Below are 23,209 nucleotides of genomic sequence, written 5' to 3' on the forward strand. Positions count from 1 at the left end.
AACGACTGAATTGGTGTCACCACTTTTTCTTTTCTTTTCTTTTCTTTTCCACAAAGCTAAAGATCATTTACAGCTGAAAAAAAAAGATTTATTAAAAGACACAGTTTTTGGAAAGGGACCAAAATGAGAGAAAGCAATGGCTCAGGGCCAATACTTTAATCCAGTCCTTCTTAACCCACATAGCAGTCTAAAGATTTTAGGAGAGTGAGGTGCCAAAGGTATGTTCAGTGACCTTAAATTTCCCATTTGTTCTGTAAGGGATTACCTCTCTGCCAAAAACTAACAAGAGGTGTTTGGCCAGACTCCTATGATGTAGAGATAACCAAAATAATGTGACTATAAATTTTATGAAGCAAAGAATTAAAAAAAAGTTCAACGGATTAAGTGCCTTAAATAGATTATGTGTAGGCCATCTGCCAATTCTTAGGATCACAGATTTAGAGCAGGAAGGGACCTTGGCCTTCATCTAAGTACAACCCTCTGTTTTACAGATGAGGAAATGAAGGCTTACAGAAATTAAGCAATTTACACCAGGGGACATAAGGAGTAAAAGGGAGGGACAGAATTTGAGTCTAGGTCCTGACTTCAAATTGTCTTCTTTCTATCATGTCCTGGGAGCCTTCTCCTATCAGCTCCAAGAATAAAAAATTAAAAAGCAATTAAGAAAAATATATATCACAAATCTGGCAATTACCTTGTGATTTCCTCTGCTTCAGTAACTCTATGTTAACTCCATCCTTGGGTTGTTGGGAAATTAACAGATTCTCCTTGATTGGTTGAAGATGGTTTCTTCTCCCTTACATCCTACTTAAACATCTTATCAGTCATATTCCCCAAGGTGACCCTACCTATTTCTTCTGAAAAAAATCTTGCTCATTTTGACAAGTCCAGGGTCCTTGTATCTCCTCTCAGCCAAAATGACCGCTTGGCCTCAATCTGCATTTTAGTTAATCTCCCAACACCGACACTTTCTTTTAAGGGTTATTGGAGGAAGATTTATAAACCTCTAAAGAAGAGAACCTTTCCAGGAAAGATGAGACAGAAATTTAAATAATTAACCAGAAGCTTCCTGAATGCCTCGGACATGGAACACAGACAATGGACCAAGAAGATTTTCCAGGGCAAGGAGAGAATTAGTCACATTTAACCATCACAGAAAGTTCCAAATCATATTCAGCTCAGCTCCTGTTTACAGAATGTCCATTTTTCAGTTGGGGAAATGCAAATAGAACTAATCTGGCTTCTGTTTGCTTTCAACAAAACTCTCAATGAATAACTGGACATCGAGATCAATGAAAGTGAGACCTGTTTCTGTCTAGGTCAAACTCCCACTATTTGAAAGCATTACTTATGTCGATAATCAATCATTTCCAAAGTGAGGAGGGACTGTATACCAATATTATTGGGTTATAATTGCAAAAGAAAAGATCAGAATTTGATTTTTAGATGCTTTTTCTGCCACCATTGAGAGAAAGTCTCCCTTCTAATTATATCTGAATGCATGGAAAACTACCATAAATATTAAAAAGGGCGAAATGCATTTTTTAAATAGGCAAGAGATGCAATTCACCAGGAGATTAAATGAATCTAAAGAGACTTAACTACTGTTTAAATTATATGGAGACTGAATTGCTAACTTAGCAAATTAAACACTGATGGGAAAATCTCATTTCCCATTCATGCAAACAGTAAGGCGCATTTCCTGTTTCTGAATATACTTCCCAACAGAAAATCCAGTGTGATGAAACATTAGCAAAATGTCATTCACTCCTGCCAAGAACCAGGGTTGTTATTGAAGAGGAATTCAGATATTTCAAGTGCTTTTGGAGAAAAAAAAAGTTTTAGATTTCTCTGATCAAGACTGGTGTTAATTTGGTACTGATGATCAATCCTGGATATTTCTCAAAGCCTAGACACTCTGTTTGAGGATAAATGCTGCAGATTAAGGGCTACAATTTCTTTATATGTCTTTAACAGTAATAGTAATAAAGGAGGTCTCAATCATTTGCTGTTATGTAAATTATTAAATAGGTAGATTTGGGTCCTTAGAATGAATAATATGGAAAGCTAACATTATTTTGTTTGATTCTCACAACTACTCTGTGAAGCAGCTAGTATTATTATTATTGCCATTTGACCAACAATGAAATAGGCAGAAAATTTTAAGGGACTTATCCAAGGCCCCACAGCCAATAAGTAAGGTAGGAATTTAACTGCGGTCTTTCTAACTCCCAACACTGTATCCACTGCCATCAACAAGGTGTCTCTCAGAATTTTACTACGAAAGATACACAGAGCTTATTCTTGAAGAAAATAAGTACCTACAATGTTACATCCTTTTGACCTCCAGAAATCAATTGTAGTTCAGAACTAGTGTTGAATCTAATTCACAATCAGGGTCAGTTCAATTGAATAAATGTTTATTAAGCTTATATTAAGGAAATACAAAGATGAAAACAACAAATTATAGCTCTCAATGTATATTGGAATCTAACATGGGGTGAGATCTGCATGCAAAAAAATCTTTGATACCAGATTGTATGAAAAGGATTCATAAAATACATAACTTTTGAGCTGGGTTAGGAAAAGAAGGAAGCTCATTTCAGGAAAGGGAATGGGGTATGAAGATAGGAGAGAACAAGGCATTATTGGAAAATTGTTAGCAATTTAGCTTGGTTGGAACAAAGATGATCTGAAGAATAGAAATATTAAATTAGCCTAGAAAGAGAAATTAAGGTTAGATTGTGGAAGATCTTGAATTATAGTTTTATTTTTATCTTGTAGGAAAAGAGAACTACTAACAGCTTTGCACAAGGGAGGGATGATCAGATCTATGCACTGGGAATATAATTCTTCATAGTATTGTGAAGAATGAGTTAGAGAAAGGAGATTAAAGGAAAAGAAACAAAGTATTAGATGATTACAAGATTCTAGGTAAGAGGTTGGAAACAGTGGAAGTGGGAATAAGAAAGAAGGAAAGAGTAAGATTGATGTCGTGAAGGTAGGAACATTGGAACTAGAAAATATTTGGATTTGGGATGTGAAAGAAAGAGGAAAGTAAGAAATGACTGTGACCTTTTGGGGCTTGAGTGGCAAGAAATGTTGTACTTGAGAGAAAGAACAGTTTGTCCTTCTTCATGTTACCAGTAATTACTATGGCTTCTGGCGTATAGCAGAGTAAATGCTTGTTGCCTGAAGGGTACCATTTTTTTAAAGTATAAATAATTCATTTACTTTTTAAAAAATTTTTATTTTCCCCAATTCCATGTAAAAACAATTTAAAATTTTTTAATTATGAGTTCTAAATTCTCTCTCCTTTCCACATTCTTTCTTTCCCTCCTCCCTCCCTAAGACAGCCAGCAATCTGATATAGATTTTACATGTGCAATCATTTAAATTTTTTTCCTTATTAATCATTTTGTGGAAGAGATTGCCATAAAAAAAGAAGAAAATAAAATGGAGTATGATTTGGTTTACATTCAGACTCTGATGGGTATCAATAATAGATATAAGAAATACAAAAGAAAGTATAATATGGGGAAAGAGGTTATATAAGGAGATATTGACATGTTATATTTTGAACATGTTGAATTCAAGATGGCAGGGGGATATCCAATGAGTTTAGATGGAAAGATGACTTATTTTAAATAGGATAAATTCAAATTCCCTTGAGATGTCTGTGGGAAATCCATGTGTACTGCAGAAAGTTAGTTAAGGGTGACTAGAAATAAAGGATGATTCTTAAATGACAAATGGCTAACAGTTTTCAAAAAAAGAAATCCAAGTTATCAACAAGCAAATGAAAAAATGCTATTACTAAAAATTAGAGAAACTCAAATCAAAGCAAATCAGAAGTTCCAGCTCATACCCATTGCTTTTGTGCTGTGTGTGTGTGTGTGTGTGTGTGTGAGAGAGAGAGAGAGAGAGAGAGAGAGAGAGAGAGAGAGAGAGAGANTAAATGTATATTACAATCATATAATTTTTTTTTTATAAAACCCTTACCTTCCGTCTTGGAGTCAATATTGCGTATTGGCTCCAACGCAGAAGAGTGGTAAGGGTAGGCAATGGAGGTTAAGTGACTTGCCCAGGGTCACACAGCTGAGAAGTGTCTGAGGCCAGATTTGAGCCTAGGACCTCCCATCTCTAGGCCTGGTTTTCAATCCACTGAGCTACTCAGCTGCCCCCTACAATTATATAATTTGCTAGAATTCTTTTTACTACAGCCTATGGAAACTATGTAATTACAATAATTTATAAATTATATATAAAATTATAATTATATCATGTTATATGTTATATTTATATTTTAATATATTTTATTATATATAAATATAAAATTCTAAATATATTATATTATATATTTTAATATAATTTATTATATATAAATATATAATTCTAAATAAACTATATTATATGTAACAAATATACAAATTGCTTATAAATATTTATAAATTACTATATTTATTTAATATCTTTATAGCAACATATAGAAACCACTTATTTTTATTACATCCTATAGAAAAAAGAACAATTTGAAACATCATTTTAAAAGGTAACCTTCACTTTCTATCTTAATACCAGTTCTAAGACAGAAGAGCAGCAAGGGAGAGTCTCCCAGGCTCACATGGTTAGAAATTTTCTGAGGTCAGATTTGATCCCAGATCCTCCCAATTCCATGCCTAAATTCTATCCGCCATTCTACATAGCTGGCCCTAAAATACCATTTGATGACAAAATTTCACAACCTCAGAGAAAAAGGAAACTTAGATGACACAACAAACAGTTACACACATATATTTAAAGCAGACTCTCTTGCATCCTCTTGCAATCAAGTCTTAAAGGCAACATAAGAAGTTTCTCATGCAGGCTGTTATTTGCCATGATGAGTTCTAATCATAATTCATGAATCTCCCATTAAATATCTTTTAGGTTCATGCAACAGAAAGGAGGATGTTTGTAGCAGCTCAGCAGAGAGCATTTCAGTCTTCCAAGCAGAGAAGAAAGATCCCTTCAGGACCAGGAGAATTTCCAAGCATACTTGGTCTTGGAGGTTTTTCACTTAAAGTTAGTTATATTTCTGTGTTTCTGAATATCTAATCCAATCTGGCTTTTTCAAAGTTATCCTGCTAAAACTATCCGTGGGCCTTCAACTTATGAAAAAGAAAACTAGCCACATTCAGAGGAAGAACTGTGGGAGGAGAAACACAGAAGAAAAACAACTGCTTGATCACATGGGCTGATGGGGATATTATTGGGGATGAAGACACTAAACAATAACTCTAGCCCAACTATCAATAATATGGAATTAGATCTTGATCAATGACGCATGTAAAACCCAGTGGAATTATGCGTTGGCTAACGGGGGTCAGGGTGCTTTGGGGAGAGGGAAAGAACATGAAATATGTAACTATGGGAAAATATTCAAAATAAAAATTAAAAAAGCATAAAATAATAAAACAAAATAAAATAAAATCTAGAATGGATGTTTTTGATTATATTAAATTTTAAAAATAAAATATAATCTAGAATGGATGATTTTGATTATATTAAATTTTTTAAAGTTTGTACAAACAAAACAAATTACACTAAAATTCAAAGGAAAGCAGAAAATAAAGAAACATATTTACAGAAAATATCTATTAAAAAAAAAAAAACACCTGCAGCAGTAGCCACCACCACAAGTAGGTGGGGGAAAAAAAATCAGCTCCAAAGCCAGAAACTCTACACTTTCATGTAACTAATAGGCAGAGATTTCTTGCTGGGAAACAGCGTGGTGGTGGGAAATACGCTAGGCTGGGAATTGGAAGACCCGATTCCCACTCCCTGCCCTGCCACCATCGAGCCGTGTGATCTTGGGCAAGTTATTTAATTTCTCTGGGTCTCAGCAGTCTGCCAAGTGAGGGGCTGAACTAAATGATTGATAAAGGTCCCTTCCAGCTCCAGTGTTCTATTTTTAATATCTGGCCCCTAAAAGCCAGGGGATTTTAAAACTTACATTTGAAGTCTGTCATCAGCTCCTATGCAAATCAGAACAATCAATTAAGGCTCATTTTCTAATTTGCATATTTTAAATATTTAAGCCAACTGGAAGCTACAGATCTCACTGTTCTAAACGGTGTACACAGCCCGTCATTCTGCGAGAAGTAGCCTGACAGCTGCTGGCCTGGGGAGTGCTTTGAAGTTCTAGAGAAAATACTCGGAATACGACAGGGGATTCTGCAGCAGAAAACCTTTTGTCTCCAAAGGTTAAGATCAAAAGCTAGACAAGGTAGAAAAACAGGGAAAAGACCTACATCTTGATCTTGGCAGCAGAGAATATACAGCTAACTTCATTTGAGCCAGCAGGCAAGCAAGGAGGGATATTAATAGTAAAATATTCATCACACTGCTATCGTTCTGCATCGCGGAGCAAGAAGGGGCTTTCAAGATCCTCTCTAGTCAATGAAAATGGAGACTTGGGAAAGGACCCTGGAAATCTTACAGTACGACCCATCGCTTTACAGATGAGGAAACTGAGGCACAGAGTTGCTGTGATGTGCCCACTGTGCCCTGCTGCGTTCCTCATTTTCTCAAACAAGTAGAGACTGAAGAGATTTGGGAGGTCACACAATGTGATGCTTGACAGAGACCTGAGTCTAATTCCATTCCAGGCACAAAAGGAATACTTTTTATAATAATCCTACCTGTGATCGAAGACCTCAAAGTGGGGAGAATCTTACCACTTCTGGAGGCAGCTCAGTCTAATTCTGAACTAATCATTAAATTGGGCAGCAGATAGAGTCAGGAAGACTCATCTTGAGTTCAAATCTGGTCTCAGATATTTACTAGCTGCATGACCTCCGGCAAGCCACTTAAACCTTGTTTGCCTCGGTTTCCCCATCTGTAAAATGAGCTGGTGAAGGAAAGAGCAAACCTCTCGCTTCGGTATCTTTGCCAAGAAAACCCCAAACGGGATCCCAAAGAGTTGGATACTACTGAAAAACAATTGAACAACAAAAATCATTAAAGCATTGATTTCATCAGGAAGCTTTCCCCTGACATCAACCCTAAATTGGTCTCTTTATCTTCCAACTGGCTTTGCCCTGAGGTCAAAGAGAACAAGTCTAATCCCTCTTTTACAAGGCAGCTCTTCAAATATTTTGAGACAGCTATCATTTCCCCACTGAATCTTTTCTTCTCCAGTCTAAACATGCCCAGTTTCAATTCATATTCCTATGGCATGAACGCAAGATTCATCTCCTTTTAACATGTCTGTTTTTATTTTTTTTAACCCTATCCTTCAGTTTCTTCAATTCAGGCTCATATGACAAGAACGCAAGATTCATATCCTTTAGACGTTTTTTATTTTTTTTTAAACCCTATTCTTCAATTCATGCTCAAATGACATGAACTCAAGATTCATCTCTGTTACACATGTCTGTTTTTATTTTTTAAAACTATATCCTTCCATCTTAAAACCAATGCTGTGTAGACAGAAGAGAGAGAAAGGCTAGACAATTGGAGGTTAGTGACTTGCCCAGGATTTTGAGCCCAGGACTTTTTGTCTCCAGGTCTGGGACTAGCTGCTCCCTATCCATGTCTTTCTTAAACCAGGGCACCCAGGATTGACTACAATATTCGAGATGGATGAGTGAATTAATTTCTAGATGATATCTGATGAGGGCAGATTATATAGCCAGCTTATTAACTCCCTGGATTCTAAGCTTCTTAGAGCTTTCCAAAATTGAATTAGTTGTTGGCTGTCATACCACACTACAAAACTACTGTCTAACCATGAATCTCATCTTGTATTTGAAAAGTAGAATTTCCTTCTGCTCAAATGTATTACGCTTATTTCTATATAATTTCATCTTACTATATTCAGTCTAAATGCTCTGGTTTAACCTTTGCCTGAATAGGAATCCTATTTAAAATAGCCCTGAAAAATTGAAATCCACTCTTTGCTTGAAGACCACCAGAGAGGCAGAACCCACTTACCATCTCCTGGAACAGTCCGATCCACTTTCAGAAAGTTCTTAGCACAATAGGAAATGTTATTTGTTTGCTTTTTAAAGACTAAACCTGCTGCTTTGAAACTCCCACTTATTCACCCTTTACTCATAGTTCTACTCTGTGGGGTAAAGCAAAACAAGATTACTCTGTGGTCCTTGGTACAACACTTCAGAGCTTACCATGGGCTCACCAAATATTCCCTTTTCTTGGTTAAAAAGTCCTATTCTCCTTAAACCAGCTTTTTCATGACTCACTAGTCTCTATTCAACTCTAGTCTCTTTCTTCTGGAGATCTAGTTTGTGAATGTTCTTAAAAAACTTGGTGGTGGGGCAGCTGGGTAGCTCAGTGGTTTGAGTCAGGCCTAGAGATGGGAGGTCCTAGGTTAAAATCCGGCCTTAGACATTTCCCAGCTGTGTGACCCTGGGCAAGTCACTTGACCCCCATTGCCCACCCTTACCACTCTTCCACCAAGGAGCCAATACACAGAAGTTAAGGGTTTAAAAAACAAAACAAAACAAAAAAATGTGGTGCCAAGAATGGAGCACAATATTCCAGATGAGATCCACAGGACTATGACCTCTCAAGTCCTGGATCCTGTTTCTCCTAAAACAGTCTAAAATCACATTCGTAGGGACATGAATAGGCAATTTTCAGATAAAGAAATCAAAAGTATCAATAAGCACATGAGAATATGTTCTAAATCTCTAATAATTAGAGAAATGCGTATTAAAACAACTCTGAGGTATCACCTCACACCTAACAGATTGGCTAAAATGAAAGAAGGGGAGAGTAATGAATGCTGGAGGGGATGTGGCAAAATTGGGACATTAATACATTGCTGGTGGAGTTGTGAACTGATCCAACCATTCTGGCTGGCAATTTGGAATCATGCTCAAAGGGCTATAAAAGAATGCCTGCCCTTTGATCCAGCCATACCATTGCTGGGTTTGTACCCCAAAGAGATCATAGATAAACAGACTTGTGCAATAATATTTATAGCTGCGCTTTTTTGGTGGCAAAAAACTAGAAAAGGAGGGTATGTCCTTCAATTGGGGAATGGCTGAACAAATTGTGGTATATGCGGGTGATGGAATACTATTGTGCTAAAAGAAATAATAAACTGGAGGAATTCCAGATGAACTGGAGAGACCTCCGGGAACTGCTGCAGAGTGAAAGGAGCAGAGCCAGAAGAACTCTATACACAGAGACTGACATACTGTGGTAAAATTGAATGTAATGGACTTCTGTACCAGCAGCAATACAATGACCCAGGACAATTCTGAGGGATTTATGGAAAAGACGCTACCCACATTCAGAGGAAGAACTGCAGGAGAGGAAACACAGAAGAAAAGCAACTGCTTGAACGCATGGTTAATGAAGACATGATTGGGGATGTAGACTCGATACGATCACACCGATGCAAATATCAATAATTTGGAAATAGGTCTTAATCAGTGACACATGTTAAAACCAATGGAAATGAGCATTGGCTATGGAGGAGGGGAAGGTGGGGGGGGGGTAAAGGGGAAAGTAAGAACATAAATCATGTAACCATGTTAACTTTTCTAAAAAAATAAATATTATCAAATGTTAAAATAAAATAAAATAAAATCACATTCGTTTTTGTGGCTTCTAGCTCATATTATAGAAATACGAAGATTGTCCAATCAACCAAAACTCCCCAGTTTGTTTTTTTTTCATGTAAATCTACCTATACTTGCCTCATATGAAGTTGACTTTGTGACTCCAAATGGAGAACTGTTCATTTCCCTATAATCTCATTGGATTTGATCCATTGGGATAACTTGTAAAAAGCTTTTTTAAAAATGATGCCATCCAGGTACACCAACAGACCAGGCTTTGGTGGCACACACCTGCCATCTCTGCTATGGAAAGGTTGACTAGTAGATAGCTGAGCTTTGAAATTCTGAGCTTTGTTTTCGGGAAGTGGATAAGCTTAGACATCTAGGTTGTCCATTAGGTAGAAAAGATCATTACACTGTAATATTTCCACTTTTTTTTTCCACTCAAGTCTTTTAATTTTCTGAAGTCTGGCTTCTGATCTCATTCAAGTGAAATTGCTTTCTTCAAAGTTACCAAAAGTCTCTTAATTGCTAAAATGAATTGTCTTTTATCAATTCTCATGCCCCTTTTTTGATCTCTCTGCAGCCTTGACATTTTAGATTACCTTCTTCTCCTTGATATAAATTTTTATAACTCTGGTTCCCTAACCAAAGTGGTGACTTTTTCTCAGTCACTTTTCCAGGATCTTCATGTCGGTCACATCTGCTAATCACGGGTTTCCACCAAGATTTTGCTCCAACACCTGGCTTTTCTCCCTCTGTAGAATTTTGCTTGTTAATCTCATCAGTTCTCAGATTCAATAATCATTTCTCTGTAGATGATTCTCCTGCTTGTTTGTCCAGCCTTATCATCTTCCCCTCATCCTCCAGGATGGTACCTCCAACAGCTTAATGAAAATCTTGACTTGGTTGTCTCATAAGCATCTTAAACTCAGTATGTCCAGATTTCAAGATCTTTCTTTCTCCCCAAATCTTTACTCTTCCTAATTGCCCTATTACAGACAAGGGCACACTATCCTCCCAGTCATTCACAGCAATCATCTGCTGGGTCCCATTGCTTTTATCTCAACATCTCTTTCATATAGCCCCTTCTCTCCTGTTACTAACACTGACCTGGTCCAAAACTTCATCATCTTATGCTTGGACTATTGCAATTGTTTGCTGGTTGATCACTCTGTCTCTAGTCTCTCCCTTCTATTGAGCTGTCAAAATTAGGGCAAATCTGACTAGATCACTTCCTATTCAATCATCTATTTGGCCTTTAAAGCCTTCCTACTTTTCCTGTCTTCTCAGTTTTTTTTTTTTCTCCCGAACACTTGTGATCTAGTGACACTGGACTCCTTTCTATATATATATATACCATACTCCATCTCCCAACTCCAAATATTTTTACTGTCTCTCTGATATGTCTAGAATTCTCTCCCCTCCATTTTTGCTTCCTGGTTTCAGTTAAAATCTCCTCTATACAAAGCCTTTCCCAGCGTCCTCTTCAATCTTAATGCCTTCCCTCTGAGATTAATTCTAATTTAATTTTTGTTTTGTTGCTGGCACATTGTCTCTTCCATTAGAGTTTCAATGTCTTGAAAGCAGGGTCTATTTTTTATGGTTTTTTTTTTTGCTGAGCACAGTGTCTAACACATAGTGGGTACTTAATAAATCCTTATTGACTTACTATGTTGGGACTGGAGCCAGAAAGACCTGCCTTCAAATCCTACCTCAAAAATTTACTAACTGTGTGACCCTGAGCAAGCCTCTACCCTGAGTTTTCTCCCCTGTAAAATTAATGGGTTACACTGGATGGCCTTCAAGATTCTTTTTAGCTCTAAGGAGATGATTCTGACTGTTATCCTTAGTCTTGCTCCTTGAAAAACCTTGTTTTAGGGTTCCTTTCAGAAGTGTTATTACTGAGGACTATAGAGAATAGAGAATATTAAAAAAACAAAAGATAGTTTACACCTTCTTAGAAGGCTTACCAGTTGATCCTGGTCTAGGGTGTGAATTAATAGGGAATTGAACCTTAATCTTATTTTAGCTCCTTCTTTCTAGCTTGACTGAAATAATACTGCTAGGTCCAGCTCTCAATTTCTAGCTGGCATAACTTGGGTCTGTCACTCAATAAACAGAACATATGAAAACATCTCAGACTCCAAGGATATAATACTCTAATGGGGGAAGATAACTTATAAAAAAAAGAAAAGAGGGAAAAGGTGTGATAGAAAAAGATTCAGAGTACTTCAGTCAGGTGGGAAATAATAATAGTTCTTCAGTAAGGGGTTCTTAACCTTAGATTAGATGGGATAGATTTCATGGTATCTGTGACTCGGGTGGGGGAAAACTACATTTTTATTTCAATATTCTTGCTTTCCTTTTTCTTTCTATATATTTCATTTAATGCATTTAAAAATTATTTTTGCATTAAAAATTATTCTAAGATAATGGCTATTCAGTGTCATACCAATCAAATGACCAAAAAACTGTTTTATAAAACTAGAAAAAATAATAACAAAATTCATCTGGAAAAACAAAAGGTAAAGAATATGAAGGGAACTAATGAAAAAAATGTGAGGGATGGTGGCCTAGAAGATCTTAAATTGTACCACAAAGCAGTGATCATCAAAACAATCTGGTACTGGCTAAGAAACAAAAACAGAGATCAATGGAATAGAAATAGATTAGGAGTAAATGACCTCAGCAAACTTGTGTTTGATAAACTCAGAAGATCCCAGCAGCTTTGGGGGTAACTCATTCTTTGACCAAAAACTGCTGGGAAAAATGGAAAACAGTATGGGAAAAATTAGGTTTAGGTCAATATCTTACACCCTATACCAAGATAAGGTCAAAATAGGTATATGATTTAAACATAAAGAGTGATATTTTAAGTGAATTAGGGGAACAAAGAATAGTTTACCTGTCAGATCTATGGAAAGGGAAAAAATTATAACCAAAACAGAGATAAAGAACATTACAAGATGTAAAATGAGCAATTTTGATTACATTAAATTAAAAGACTTTGTACAAACAAACCAATGCAACCAAGATTAGAAGGGAAACAACAAACTAGGAAAAGATGTTTTGTAACAAATTCTTCTGATAAAAATTTCATTTCTCAAATATATAAAGAACTAAGTCAAATTTGTAAAATTTCAAGTCATTCCCAAATTGATAAATGGTCAAAGAAAAGACAGTTTTCATATAAAGAAATCAAAGTTTTTTTTTTTTTAATTTTTTTTTTTTTAATTTTAAACCCTTAACTTCTGTGTATTGACTCATAGGTGGAAGATTGGTAAGGGTAGGCAATGGGGGTCAAGTGACTTGCCCAGGGTCACACAGCTGGGAAGTGTCTGAGGCCGGATTTGAACCCAGGACCTCCCGTCTCTAGGCCTGGCTCTCAATCCACTGAGCTACCCAGCTGCCCCTAAAGTTTTTAATAAACATGTAAAAATGTTCTAAAGTCCACTTAGAGAAACACAAATTAAACAATTCTGAGGTACCACCTCACACCTATCTGATTGACCAATATGACAGTAAAGGAAAATGATAAATATTAGGGGTAATATGGCAAAATTGGGACACTAATGCATTGCTGATGGAGCTGTGAATTGAGCTAACCATTCTGGAAGGCAATTTGGAATTGTACACAAAGGGCTTTAAAAGAAGGCATACCTTTTGATCTAATAATATCTCTAGTGGGTCCATATCCCAAAGAGATTTTTTAAAAATGGGAAAGGACCTGTTTGTACAAAACTATTTATAACTGCTCTTTTTGTGGTGGCAAAGAATTGGAAACGAAAGGGGTGTCCCTCAATTGGGGAAAGGCTGAACAAATTATGATATATGATGGTGATGGAATACTATTGTGCTATAAGGAATGATGAACAAGATGATTTCAGAAAGAACTGGAAAGACCTATATGAACTGATGCAGAAAACTAGAACACAGTAATTGCAATTTTGTGGACCAATCAAACATGATAAGACTTTGCTACTGACAGCAAAACAATGATCCAGGACAATTCTGAGGACTTATGAACAAGAATGCTATCCAACTCCAGAGAAAGCACTGTTGGAGTAGAAATGCATGTTAAAATATATGATTTATCACTTGTTTATTTGGGGATGTTTGGGGGTTTTGGTTCTATAAGATTATTCACTTACAAAAATGAATAACATGGAAATAGGTTTTGTGTGATACATGTATAACCCAAATTGAATTGCTTGTCAACTCCAGAAGAGGGGAAGGAGAAATTTTGGATCATATGACTTTGGAAAACTTATGTGGAAATTTGCTGTGCAAATAAAAAAATTAAAAAAAATGTTTTTTTTAAGAGAACCATGGGCCACACTATAATGGCAAAGGAGATCCATGACACAAGAAAGGTTAAGAATTTCTGTTATGTAGGTTTAGAGATGGGAGGACCTAGGTTTAAATCTGGCCTCAGATGAGAGGGGTGAGAAAGAGCCAGAGACGGGGGGTGGGGGCGAGAAAGACAGAGATAGGGGGAGAGAGAGAGAGACAGAGATGGGGGAGACAGAGATGGGAGAGAGAGAGAAAGACAGAGAGAGAGATCTGGAAAAAGAGAGGGAAGGAAGAAGAGAGAAACAAAGAGGAGAGAGGGAATGGGAGACAGAAAGAGATGGAGGGAGAGACAGAGAGAAAGAGGAGAGAGAGATAGAGATAGAGGGAGAGAGATAGAGATAGAGATAGAGAGAGAGAGAGAGAGAGAGAGAGAGAGAGAGAGAGAGAGAGAGAGAGAGGAGAATAGACAGACAGACAAGACAGTTGGACTCTGTTGAGCTCTGTATTGAGCCCAGAATCACACCACTAAAGAGTACTAAAGGCAAGACTTGATTTGAGGTTTTCCTGATTTCAGGACTGGCTCTCCATCTACTATATAACCTACATGTCAAGTGTCCATAGGAATAGTTGGAAGCATATGGTGGGATATTTAAGGAAAAGGCTGATACAAATGTTATTTGATTTAGCAAGGCTGGCTGCCTTTTGTATCTTTTAAGGCTCTAAGATATGAGAAGGATACAACCACAGTTTCCCTTTCCTTTACATGAGGAGGCACGTCTCTCCTCCAGTACCCAGACAGCAATGGGGTAGTGTGTCTGTGTGCCCCTTCTGTATTTCTGGTATCCTGAGGCAGTCCTGGGTACCACCTCCACTGGGAAGAGAACATTATTCTTATATTTTAAAAAAAGGCTGAATATTTGATACTCTTTAGTATTGTAATAGTGATAAACCATAGAGCTAGTTATTTATTCAGCAAAATTAGAAAAAAGGGAGGTTTTGTGTTAGGTGCTATGATAAAGAGAGTAAAGAAACAATCATTGCCCTCATGTAGTTTTTAGTCATATTATCTTTTAGAGTTGAATGGCATCTTAGAGAAAATTTAAAGATCTTATTTGACCACTAGAGATCCAGAAAGCTTAAAGTGAGACACCCTAAAGTATAAGGCTAATTTAGTGGCAAAATCAAGGCTAAGACCCAGGTCTCCAAATTCCCAGTCCAGCCCTAGAGACATACAAAAGAGATGTTCAAGCATGCATCTAAATTATAAAATTACTGACACGGGCAGTACAATGGAAGCTTTTAAGGGCTAAGAGAAATCATGCATCGCTGAAACAAAAATCACAGAGATTAGAAAATGAAGCTAATTATTAGTGAACAGAGAAGATACAAAGAGAAAAGCCAGAGTCCACAAATTAATGGATTGGCATAAAAGGCTTCAAAAAACAAATGATGAATCTAAATACAAACTAGATATAGAGCCGTAAGAAGACTCAGATGCCAAATTTCTTTTATAAGTAAGGGATCAGGGGGGAGGGGGGTCACACAAGCAAACATCCATCAGAGGTAGGATTTGAACCCCAGTCCTCTAACTCACAAGAGTCTCTGCTTTTTCCCATTGTACCAAACTCAACGGAGGGACAAAGAAAAAAAAAGAAGAGATGCAAATCTGCCTCAGGAATATGGCTTTACAGGTAATAGAAAAGACAGAAAGCTAGCTGTAAATCAGAAGCGACATCCAAGATCCCTCAGAGTCCTCAATTATTTAATCTAGATATGATCTCATCTCTCACTCTTGACCCAGCACAGTGGTGTTCATTATTCTCGATGAGAAAGAAATTTTTTTAGCATCTAACGTGTCACTGAGAGTGGATAGGGAAAGTGAAGAGATTCATTACCAAAGATTCAAGACAGGTTGTATTGAAAGGGCATATATTAGGTCTCTATAGCTAGTGTGCATGAGTAAGGAGAAGGCTAACATAATATTTATAAGAAAACACTACCTGGCTTTATATATAATTCTAGCTATGATTAATGCAGAAGCAGATCCATCTTAAGCAACGTGGAACAGCGTTGAAGATGGAAAGGAAAAAAAAAAACTATTTAAGGAGTCCGTGTGAATTGCTACTTTTTTTAGCTGCTCCCTGTCTTTGGCCAGATCACTTAAAATTTTACTTTAAAAAAATTACTTTTTTTAAAAAAAGCAGAATCAGGACATCTAGGTAGCAAAGCTGATAGAGCATCAGACCTGATATCAGGGGAACATTGAATTATTCCTAGTTGTATGACACTGGGCAGGTCATTTAACCCCAAGTGCCTAACCCTTACTGTTCTTCTTTGTTAGAACTGATATTAAAACAGAAAGCAAGGGATTTTAAAAAGAGAATATAATTTAAAAAAAAAATTTTAAGAGAGTATTACCATTAGGAGCAGCTAGGTGGGTCAATGAATAAGGCACTAGACCTAGAATTAGGAGAACCTGGGTTTAAATCTGGCCTCAGTTCCTAGTGTGAAATTTAAAATTAACAAGCAAAATACTAAATATTATATTTATGAATATTTTATTAATAATAAACTAACAAAAGAGACTAAATAAAAGTTATTAACCAGCTAGCTCCCAGGAACAAAAGAAAAAGAGGGAGGAGTTACAGCCAACTATAAAACAATAACATGACCATGCAAATGTGATTAAAGGGAATTCTGGGAAATACTAAGAACTTATGGGGGGATGCAGTCCAAGGTTCAAAATTTCCATTTATACATACCGCCCCGTGATCCTTTGGGAGACCAGCCTCCCCAGTGGATCATAAAAACATAATCAGCATAGAAATTGCAATAATTTGTGGATAAAAGGGGGAAAAAGAACAAAATCAATGATTTCCACATTAACAAAAAGTCAATTTGGGGGCAGTCCCCTTTGGCATAAAAGTATACATTCAAAACAAATGCTTTCAATCCCCCCAAAGTTCAAATTCACATCCCAAAGTTCAATTCTGGATCTTCTTGATGCAGTGTGTGGTCTACGCAGGCATCTTCAGGGTGCTTTCTCCAAACAGGATCGTTGTCTGGATTCTGGGAGATAGCAAATTTCTTATCCTAAAATTTCCTAAATTCAAATAAAAGTTTACAACAATAAACAAAGTCCCCCCTGAGGTGGAAAATAACATAGGGATCACTCACGGATACATGGCTGAGTTATAAGGTATATGAATCAATTGCAAAAGAAATCAAAAACATAAAAAAATCCACATAAAAGAGAAAAAAATAACTTGTGGATGAAAAAGAAAATGTCAGTTTTATGGCTCAAAAAATCTAAGTAAAGGAAAAATAAAACTATAATAGGTCCTTGAATCAGGGCCCAACTAAAGTGATTTAAGTAATTATGTACTTATCCAGTCAGTAGCCAGGACTACAGAAAGTTTGCCAAACTTATAAAAGACAGAAAAAGGACTAGATTATAGGAGCCAGAATGGTAGCTAGGATGAGGTGCTTAGAATGTGGTTCAGAGGAAGTCCTGCACCTTATATGTTAAGCTCCACAATCTCGAACCTCAAACAAGTTCAGGTCCTCTTGTCTTGGCTCAGAATTACATCAATCCCACTGGGATTGGTTGGTCTCTTTGACCTTGTGCTTAATTTGCCCTATGCAGGTTGGCTTTGTGCTTTTTTAGCACTGTGCTATTAAAAAAAGTTTTTAAATACCTTTCTGGAATCAGAATCACTAACCAAAGTCCCATAATTATTTAAATGATCAATGGCATTATTCTATAGTATAAAGCCTTTTGGGTATGCATTAATATTAGAACAAATGTATTTTAAACTTGTACTACTGTAAATTTAAAAAAGATTAATATTGATAATGTATTCAAGTACAAAAATGAGAGAAAAAAGAAACTCAAAACTGTATTGCACATACAAGGGAAAAAAATAAAAGAATGTTTTAAAAATCAAAAATATAAAAATATATAGCTTAGAATCAGCAAAAGGTTTCTCACCCAAAAAATGAAATCTAATTTCCTTTTTAAACTTGGCCATGAACTACTGTGAATGCAAGTTATTTTTATAGAATAACAGATTTATAAAAACAATATATAGTAGATAATGTACATTCAAATAAAGTACCAAATTCCCAAAATTCACAATAGCCCAGTTATTGACAATAGCAAACAAACCCATTATCATATAGGATTCACATTAGTTTATAGATAGCCACTTGCTGTGTGATGTTTAAAAAAATCTATACTTGTCACAAATTCTACAGGTATAGCAAATCTTTCAACCTGGCAATTGCTAATGAAAACATATTTGGGTCTAAAACATCACCAAGAATTTTAGATTCTTCTGGTAGGAAAGTAAATTAAACTAAAAAGTTAAAATATCATGCATGCCAGTATTTTCATCCATTCAGATTTTGTTTGTCAGAGCTCTGAATTTTGTCATAGTGAGGGAGAATTTTGCACTAAACACTGTGTGCACGACCCTCCTAAAGGGTATGGGTAAACCACAAAGCAAAAGGGGTGTGAGGAGATGAATTTCTCCCCTGAATCTTAAGATTAGTCAAGCTCTCAACTACAAGGAATTCAATCAGCACAAAACCATAGGGGAAAAGAATTAAGCAGATCCAAATTGCACTTTTTAACTTTACCAACTCAAACTGTTGTTTTAGAGTTTCAAGCATGCTTTGAAACAGCATTATTCCAAAAACAAACAAATAACAACAAGAATAACCACTGAAATGAAGTTTGTTTACAGATTAAACACAAAAAGGCAAAATCTTGCTGGAGAACAATAGAGTGTTTGCATATGAGAGAACTGATCAAAAAGTAGAGACAAAATCCCAAAAAACTTCTACTTCAAATCTACTGATTTAGTCTCTCTGCCCTCAAAAGAAAAAAAAATGCAGAGAAGTTCCCTTCCTGTGGGGAAAAAAAAATCCCAAATTGCAAGTCTCTCACAGCCATAAGTACAGGATCAGTTGAAGACTTCGGCTTAAAAAATGGTAGCACAGGCTGGAAAACCCATGTGGGGTAGGGGAAGGGATTGGAGTTCTCACCAGTCCATTGGAAAAAAGCAGTTCAGATTGGCTAGGATTGGTAGGCTACAGGCTGGGTGGGAAGCGTTGAGTAATGCTGGCTCAAGCAGATGGGTGTGAAATGGCAATGGCAGTGAAAGCAGGTGGGCTGGCAGTCAGAGTCTGCAGTGGCGAGATGGGGTGAAAGCAGGCAGTCTGAGTGACCAGTGAAGAAAAAAACTGCAGCATAGGGCTAGAAAGGGAAACCCCAGCTCTCAGCTCTCAGACAAACTTACTAACTATACTGAAAATCTATTTTTTAAAAATATTTGAGAATTATGTCCCTTTATGGTTAGCCATAATGTGAAGATTAGAATTAATATGCAAAATACTAAATATTATATTTATGAATATTTTATTAATAATAAACTAACAAAAGAGACTAACTAAAAGGTACTAACCAGCTCATTCCCAGGAACAAAAGAGAAAGAGGGAGGAGTTACAGGCAACTATAAAACAATAACATGACCATGCAAACGTGGAGGTGCAGGAGAGATTAAAGGGAATTTTGGGAAAACTAAGGGACTTATGGGGGATGAAGTCCAAGGTTCAAAATTTCCATTTATACACTAGTTGTGTGACCCTTCTTAAACCCAATTGTCTAGCCTTTCACACTTTTCTGCGTTAGAATAGATATTTAATAAAGAATTATTATTAATATCATATTAATAATATACTATTAGCAATAATATATTATTATATGTGTTATTCTATTCATAGTAATTAGTAAGAGTATAATAGTAATAATAGAGTAGTTGAAGGGCTTAAAAAAAGGCAGATTCCCTACCTTGAAATATACTATCTACCTTAAAGGTGCTCAACAAATTATTAAGATGGACCAAATGAGAACTGACTGTAAAGCATTATGGAAATATAATCAAGGATAGCTGTAGTCATACAAATTTAGGGTCAGAAAACCCTCATTTTAGGTGCCACTTTACAAGTATCAGATTGGCCAAAAGCAAAGTAAAGTGATAAATATTGATAGGAATGTGGCAAAATTAGGACACTAATGAATCACTGGTGGATTTGTGAACTGATCCAACCATTCTGGAAGGCAATTTGAAACTATACCCAAATAGCTATGAAAGAATTACATATGCTTTCATCCAGTAATACCACTAGTGGGTCAAGAAATAATTTAAAAAGGGGAAAGAATTTACTTGTACAAAAATATTTATGGCTGCTCTTTTTGTGGTGGCAAAGAATTGGAAATTGAGGGGATGTCCTTCGATTGGGAAATGGCTGAACAAATTGTGGAATATGTTAGTAATGGAGTACTATTGTGCTATAAGAAATGATAAATAAGATGATTTCAGAAAAAAATAAAAAACTAGAAAGATCTACATGAACTGATGCAGAGTGAAATAAGCAGAACTGGGAGAGCATTGTACACAGAAAAAGTAATATTGTGGGATGATTATCTGTGAAAACTTGGCTACTCTCAGCAATGCAATGATCAGGGAACATTCTAAGGACTTATGACAAAGAATGTTATCTATTTCCAAGCAAGGAACTGTTGGAATTGGAAGCAGATCAAAACATACCATCTTTCACATTAGTTTATTTATGGTTTTATTTTGGGTTTTTGGTTTTATATGGGTGTTCTCCTACAACAATGACCAATATGGAAGTATGTTTTGCATGATGATAATACATGTATAATCCAGATCAAGTTGCTTACCATCTCTGATGGGGGTAAAGGAAGGCGACGATTTGGATTTTATAATTTTGGATTATGAATGTTAAAGATTGTTATTACATGCAACTAAGAAAATAAAATATCTTTGAATTAAAAAAAAACTAGAAACTCTTCATTTTGCAGGAGGATAATACTCCTCACTGCAAATAATTAGTCAAAAGATCTTAATCTGAATCTTGGTTTTGCTATTTAGTATTTGTGGGATGCTGGAGAAGTCAGTTCATTTTTCTATGATCTCTCATATATTTACTTCTAAAAGAGAGGATTGGACTAGGTCAGAGGTTCTTAATCTGGGGGTCCTTGAATTTGCTTTCCCCCCCAAATATTTTGTAATTTTATGTGTTTTGCACATTTAAAAACATGTATTCTGTGAAGGGGGGGTCATAGGGTTCAAACTGCCAAGGAGAAAGGATCCATGACACATAAAATGATTACAAAATCTTGCATTAGAGCCCCTCTAAGATTAAATCCCTGTGAGCTTGTGAATTAAATAGTGTATAGAGATCATAAAGTATTCCTTGGATTTAAAAAAAAAAACACCACCTTATTTTATAATAACTTATGGAGCCAAAGAGGAAAAGACTGAATTCTAATACTATTTATTATGTAAGATCATCTTTTAATGACATGACCACTGTTCAAGACTTGACAAAAAATTAATATTGATATGGAAATGAGTTACCAACTGCTATTAAAGCATGTACTTCAAAAAAAAACAGAAAAGCTTCACAATGTAATAATCAATTAATAATGTATCATTAAACAAAAAGGCACCAGCTCATTGCTGATTTGCTCAAGACACACATACACAAATGAGTCTTGGGATCATGATTTTTTCCAATAGCAAAATACTAAGGACAGACAACCAAGTAAATAATATTAAAGCCAAATGCAAGAACGCTGAGAAGTCCAATACAGAGACAAGAGAGAAAACAGTCAAGCATTTTAAAATCTGTGATTAGTTGGATCAAATATGTACTTTCTTCTCATTTTCATTCACGCATTTTCAGAATAATTCTTTTCACAAAATTCCCTGCCTCCTGTTTGACAGTAAGTACTCATTATGGCAAGTGTGGGTTTTTCATCAAAGCCCATTAAGTGGCTTGACAGTAATGATACAACTTGCATATATCTCACCAATGGTTCTGATATACTCTCATTGATCTCCAAAAGCTAATGATTTTAGTAGAATGACATAATGAATATTAAACCCCAGGTCTCTTAAAGCAACACCTTCTCAAAGCAGTCACAGTATCTAAATGGGAAACGTGGATTGAATTCTAAACAGTAAGCAATGACAAAATCGATTTTATAAAATTCAAGGAAGAAAAAAAAAATCTGAATGGTGCCATCGTTGGTGGAAAAATGTGACTGGTCAACAAACGCAAGGACGACCGTCGGGTTTCTGTCAAAGTGCCCAAGTCCCACCTGGCAGAGGGAATGGCTTTCACTCGGTCACAGGAAGCACCTGGAATGCCATCAAGCAGTCTATGAACCAGTTGGAGGGGGCCATCCAAACTTTGCCCTGACGAACCCTCTCTGGGCGATAATTGGAGGAAGCATCGTAGAGGATATACTGAGTGCAGAAGCGCTGATCAGAGTCAGGTCTGGCGTGGTATGATACCGTATTGATCGTCTGGGTCACATCACTGTCTGGTTTTGGCTTTCGATTGAGGATCTGCCCTCCAGATTCTTTGGCCAGTTTTACAAGCTCATCCTTTGAATGATGTTTGAAAATTCCCTCAAAATAGAAGTAACAGCCATCAAACAACTTTGGCAGCTGAAAGAAAAATGAAGGAAAAAAAAATCTGTTAATGGGAAACTAACATCCAGAGAGTTGTGTGCTTTAGGCGAACAAGAGGAATAAAAGAAAAATTAGTGTCACCTAGGAAATCAATTAAAGAGTCAGACAATAGGTAAAATGATTCTTTGAATCAACCTAGTATTTTGGTTAAGGAAAATTGCATGTGTAGATAAGCAATTTTCATTTGTAACATTTGTAAATTTTACCTCCATCATTTATTTTAATCCACTGTCTAATTTACCAACCTCAATTAATTGTATTTCTGAAACTCATCCTTATTTCCTTATCATTGGGCAGATTTTGCTAAAGTAGAAAAACAAGGACTCTCTACTTATATATCTGCTGTATGTATAGATTGGGCATGTTTAATGTCTGAGAACCTTGATCCATGTGGATTCAGAAATGTTGATTGCAAACATTTGGTTACACTAGAAATAACTAGGAAGAAGACAGTAGGTGGCCCTCCAGGGATGACCCCTACTCTTCAACATAATTAAATTTGAATATCCTTAACCCTCTATTTCCAGGGCTGCAGAGTCAGTCAGAAGCCTCTAGAATTACCAAATTGCTCATAATGGATAGCTGAAGCAAGCAGGACTTCCAAATGAGGGGAGTCAAGGTTGGGGGGGAGCTTTGAGAATTCTTAGAACTCAGTAGACTATCACATGTTACTTGCCCATGATAAAGCCCCCTCACGTTTCCCTCTTTCAGATACCTTCCCTCATTAAAGAAGTTTTTAGTAGGTAGTCCCTTATAATTTTCCCA

General features: G+C 36.2%; 1 protein-coding gene across 1 annotated transcript in view; it reads right to left on the reverse strand.

Annotated features, from left to right (window-relative positions):
* Positions 1 to 22,087: 22,087 nt before the first annotated feature.
* The window catches only part of BARD1 (BRCA1 associated RING domain 1), a 132,697-nt gene continuing 131,575 nt past the window's right edge, over positions 22,088 to 23,209 (reverse strand). Inside the window, exon 10 of the mRNA XM_044667520.1 lies at positions 22,088 to 22,420. Coding sequence (XP_044523455.1) covers positions 22,088 to 22,420 — 333 coding nt within the window. The remainder of the gene's footprint in view (positions 22,421 to 23,209) is intronic.

This window comes from Gracilinanus agilis, chromosome 3 (assembly GCF_016433145.1).
Source record: "Gracilinanus agilis isolate LMUSP501 chromosome 3, AgileGrace, whole genome shotgun sequence".
Classification (NCBI taxonomy): Eukaryota; Metazoa; Chordata; class Mammalia; order Didelphimorphia; family Didelphidae; genus Gracilinanus; species Gracilinanus agilis.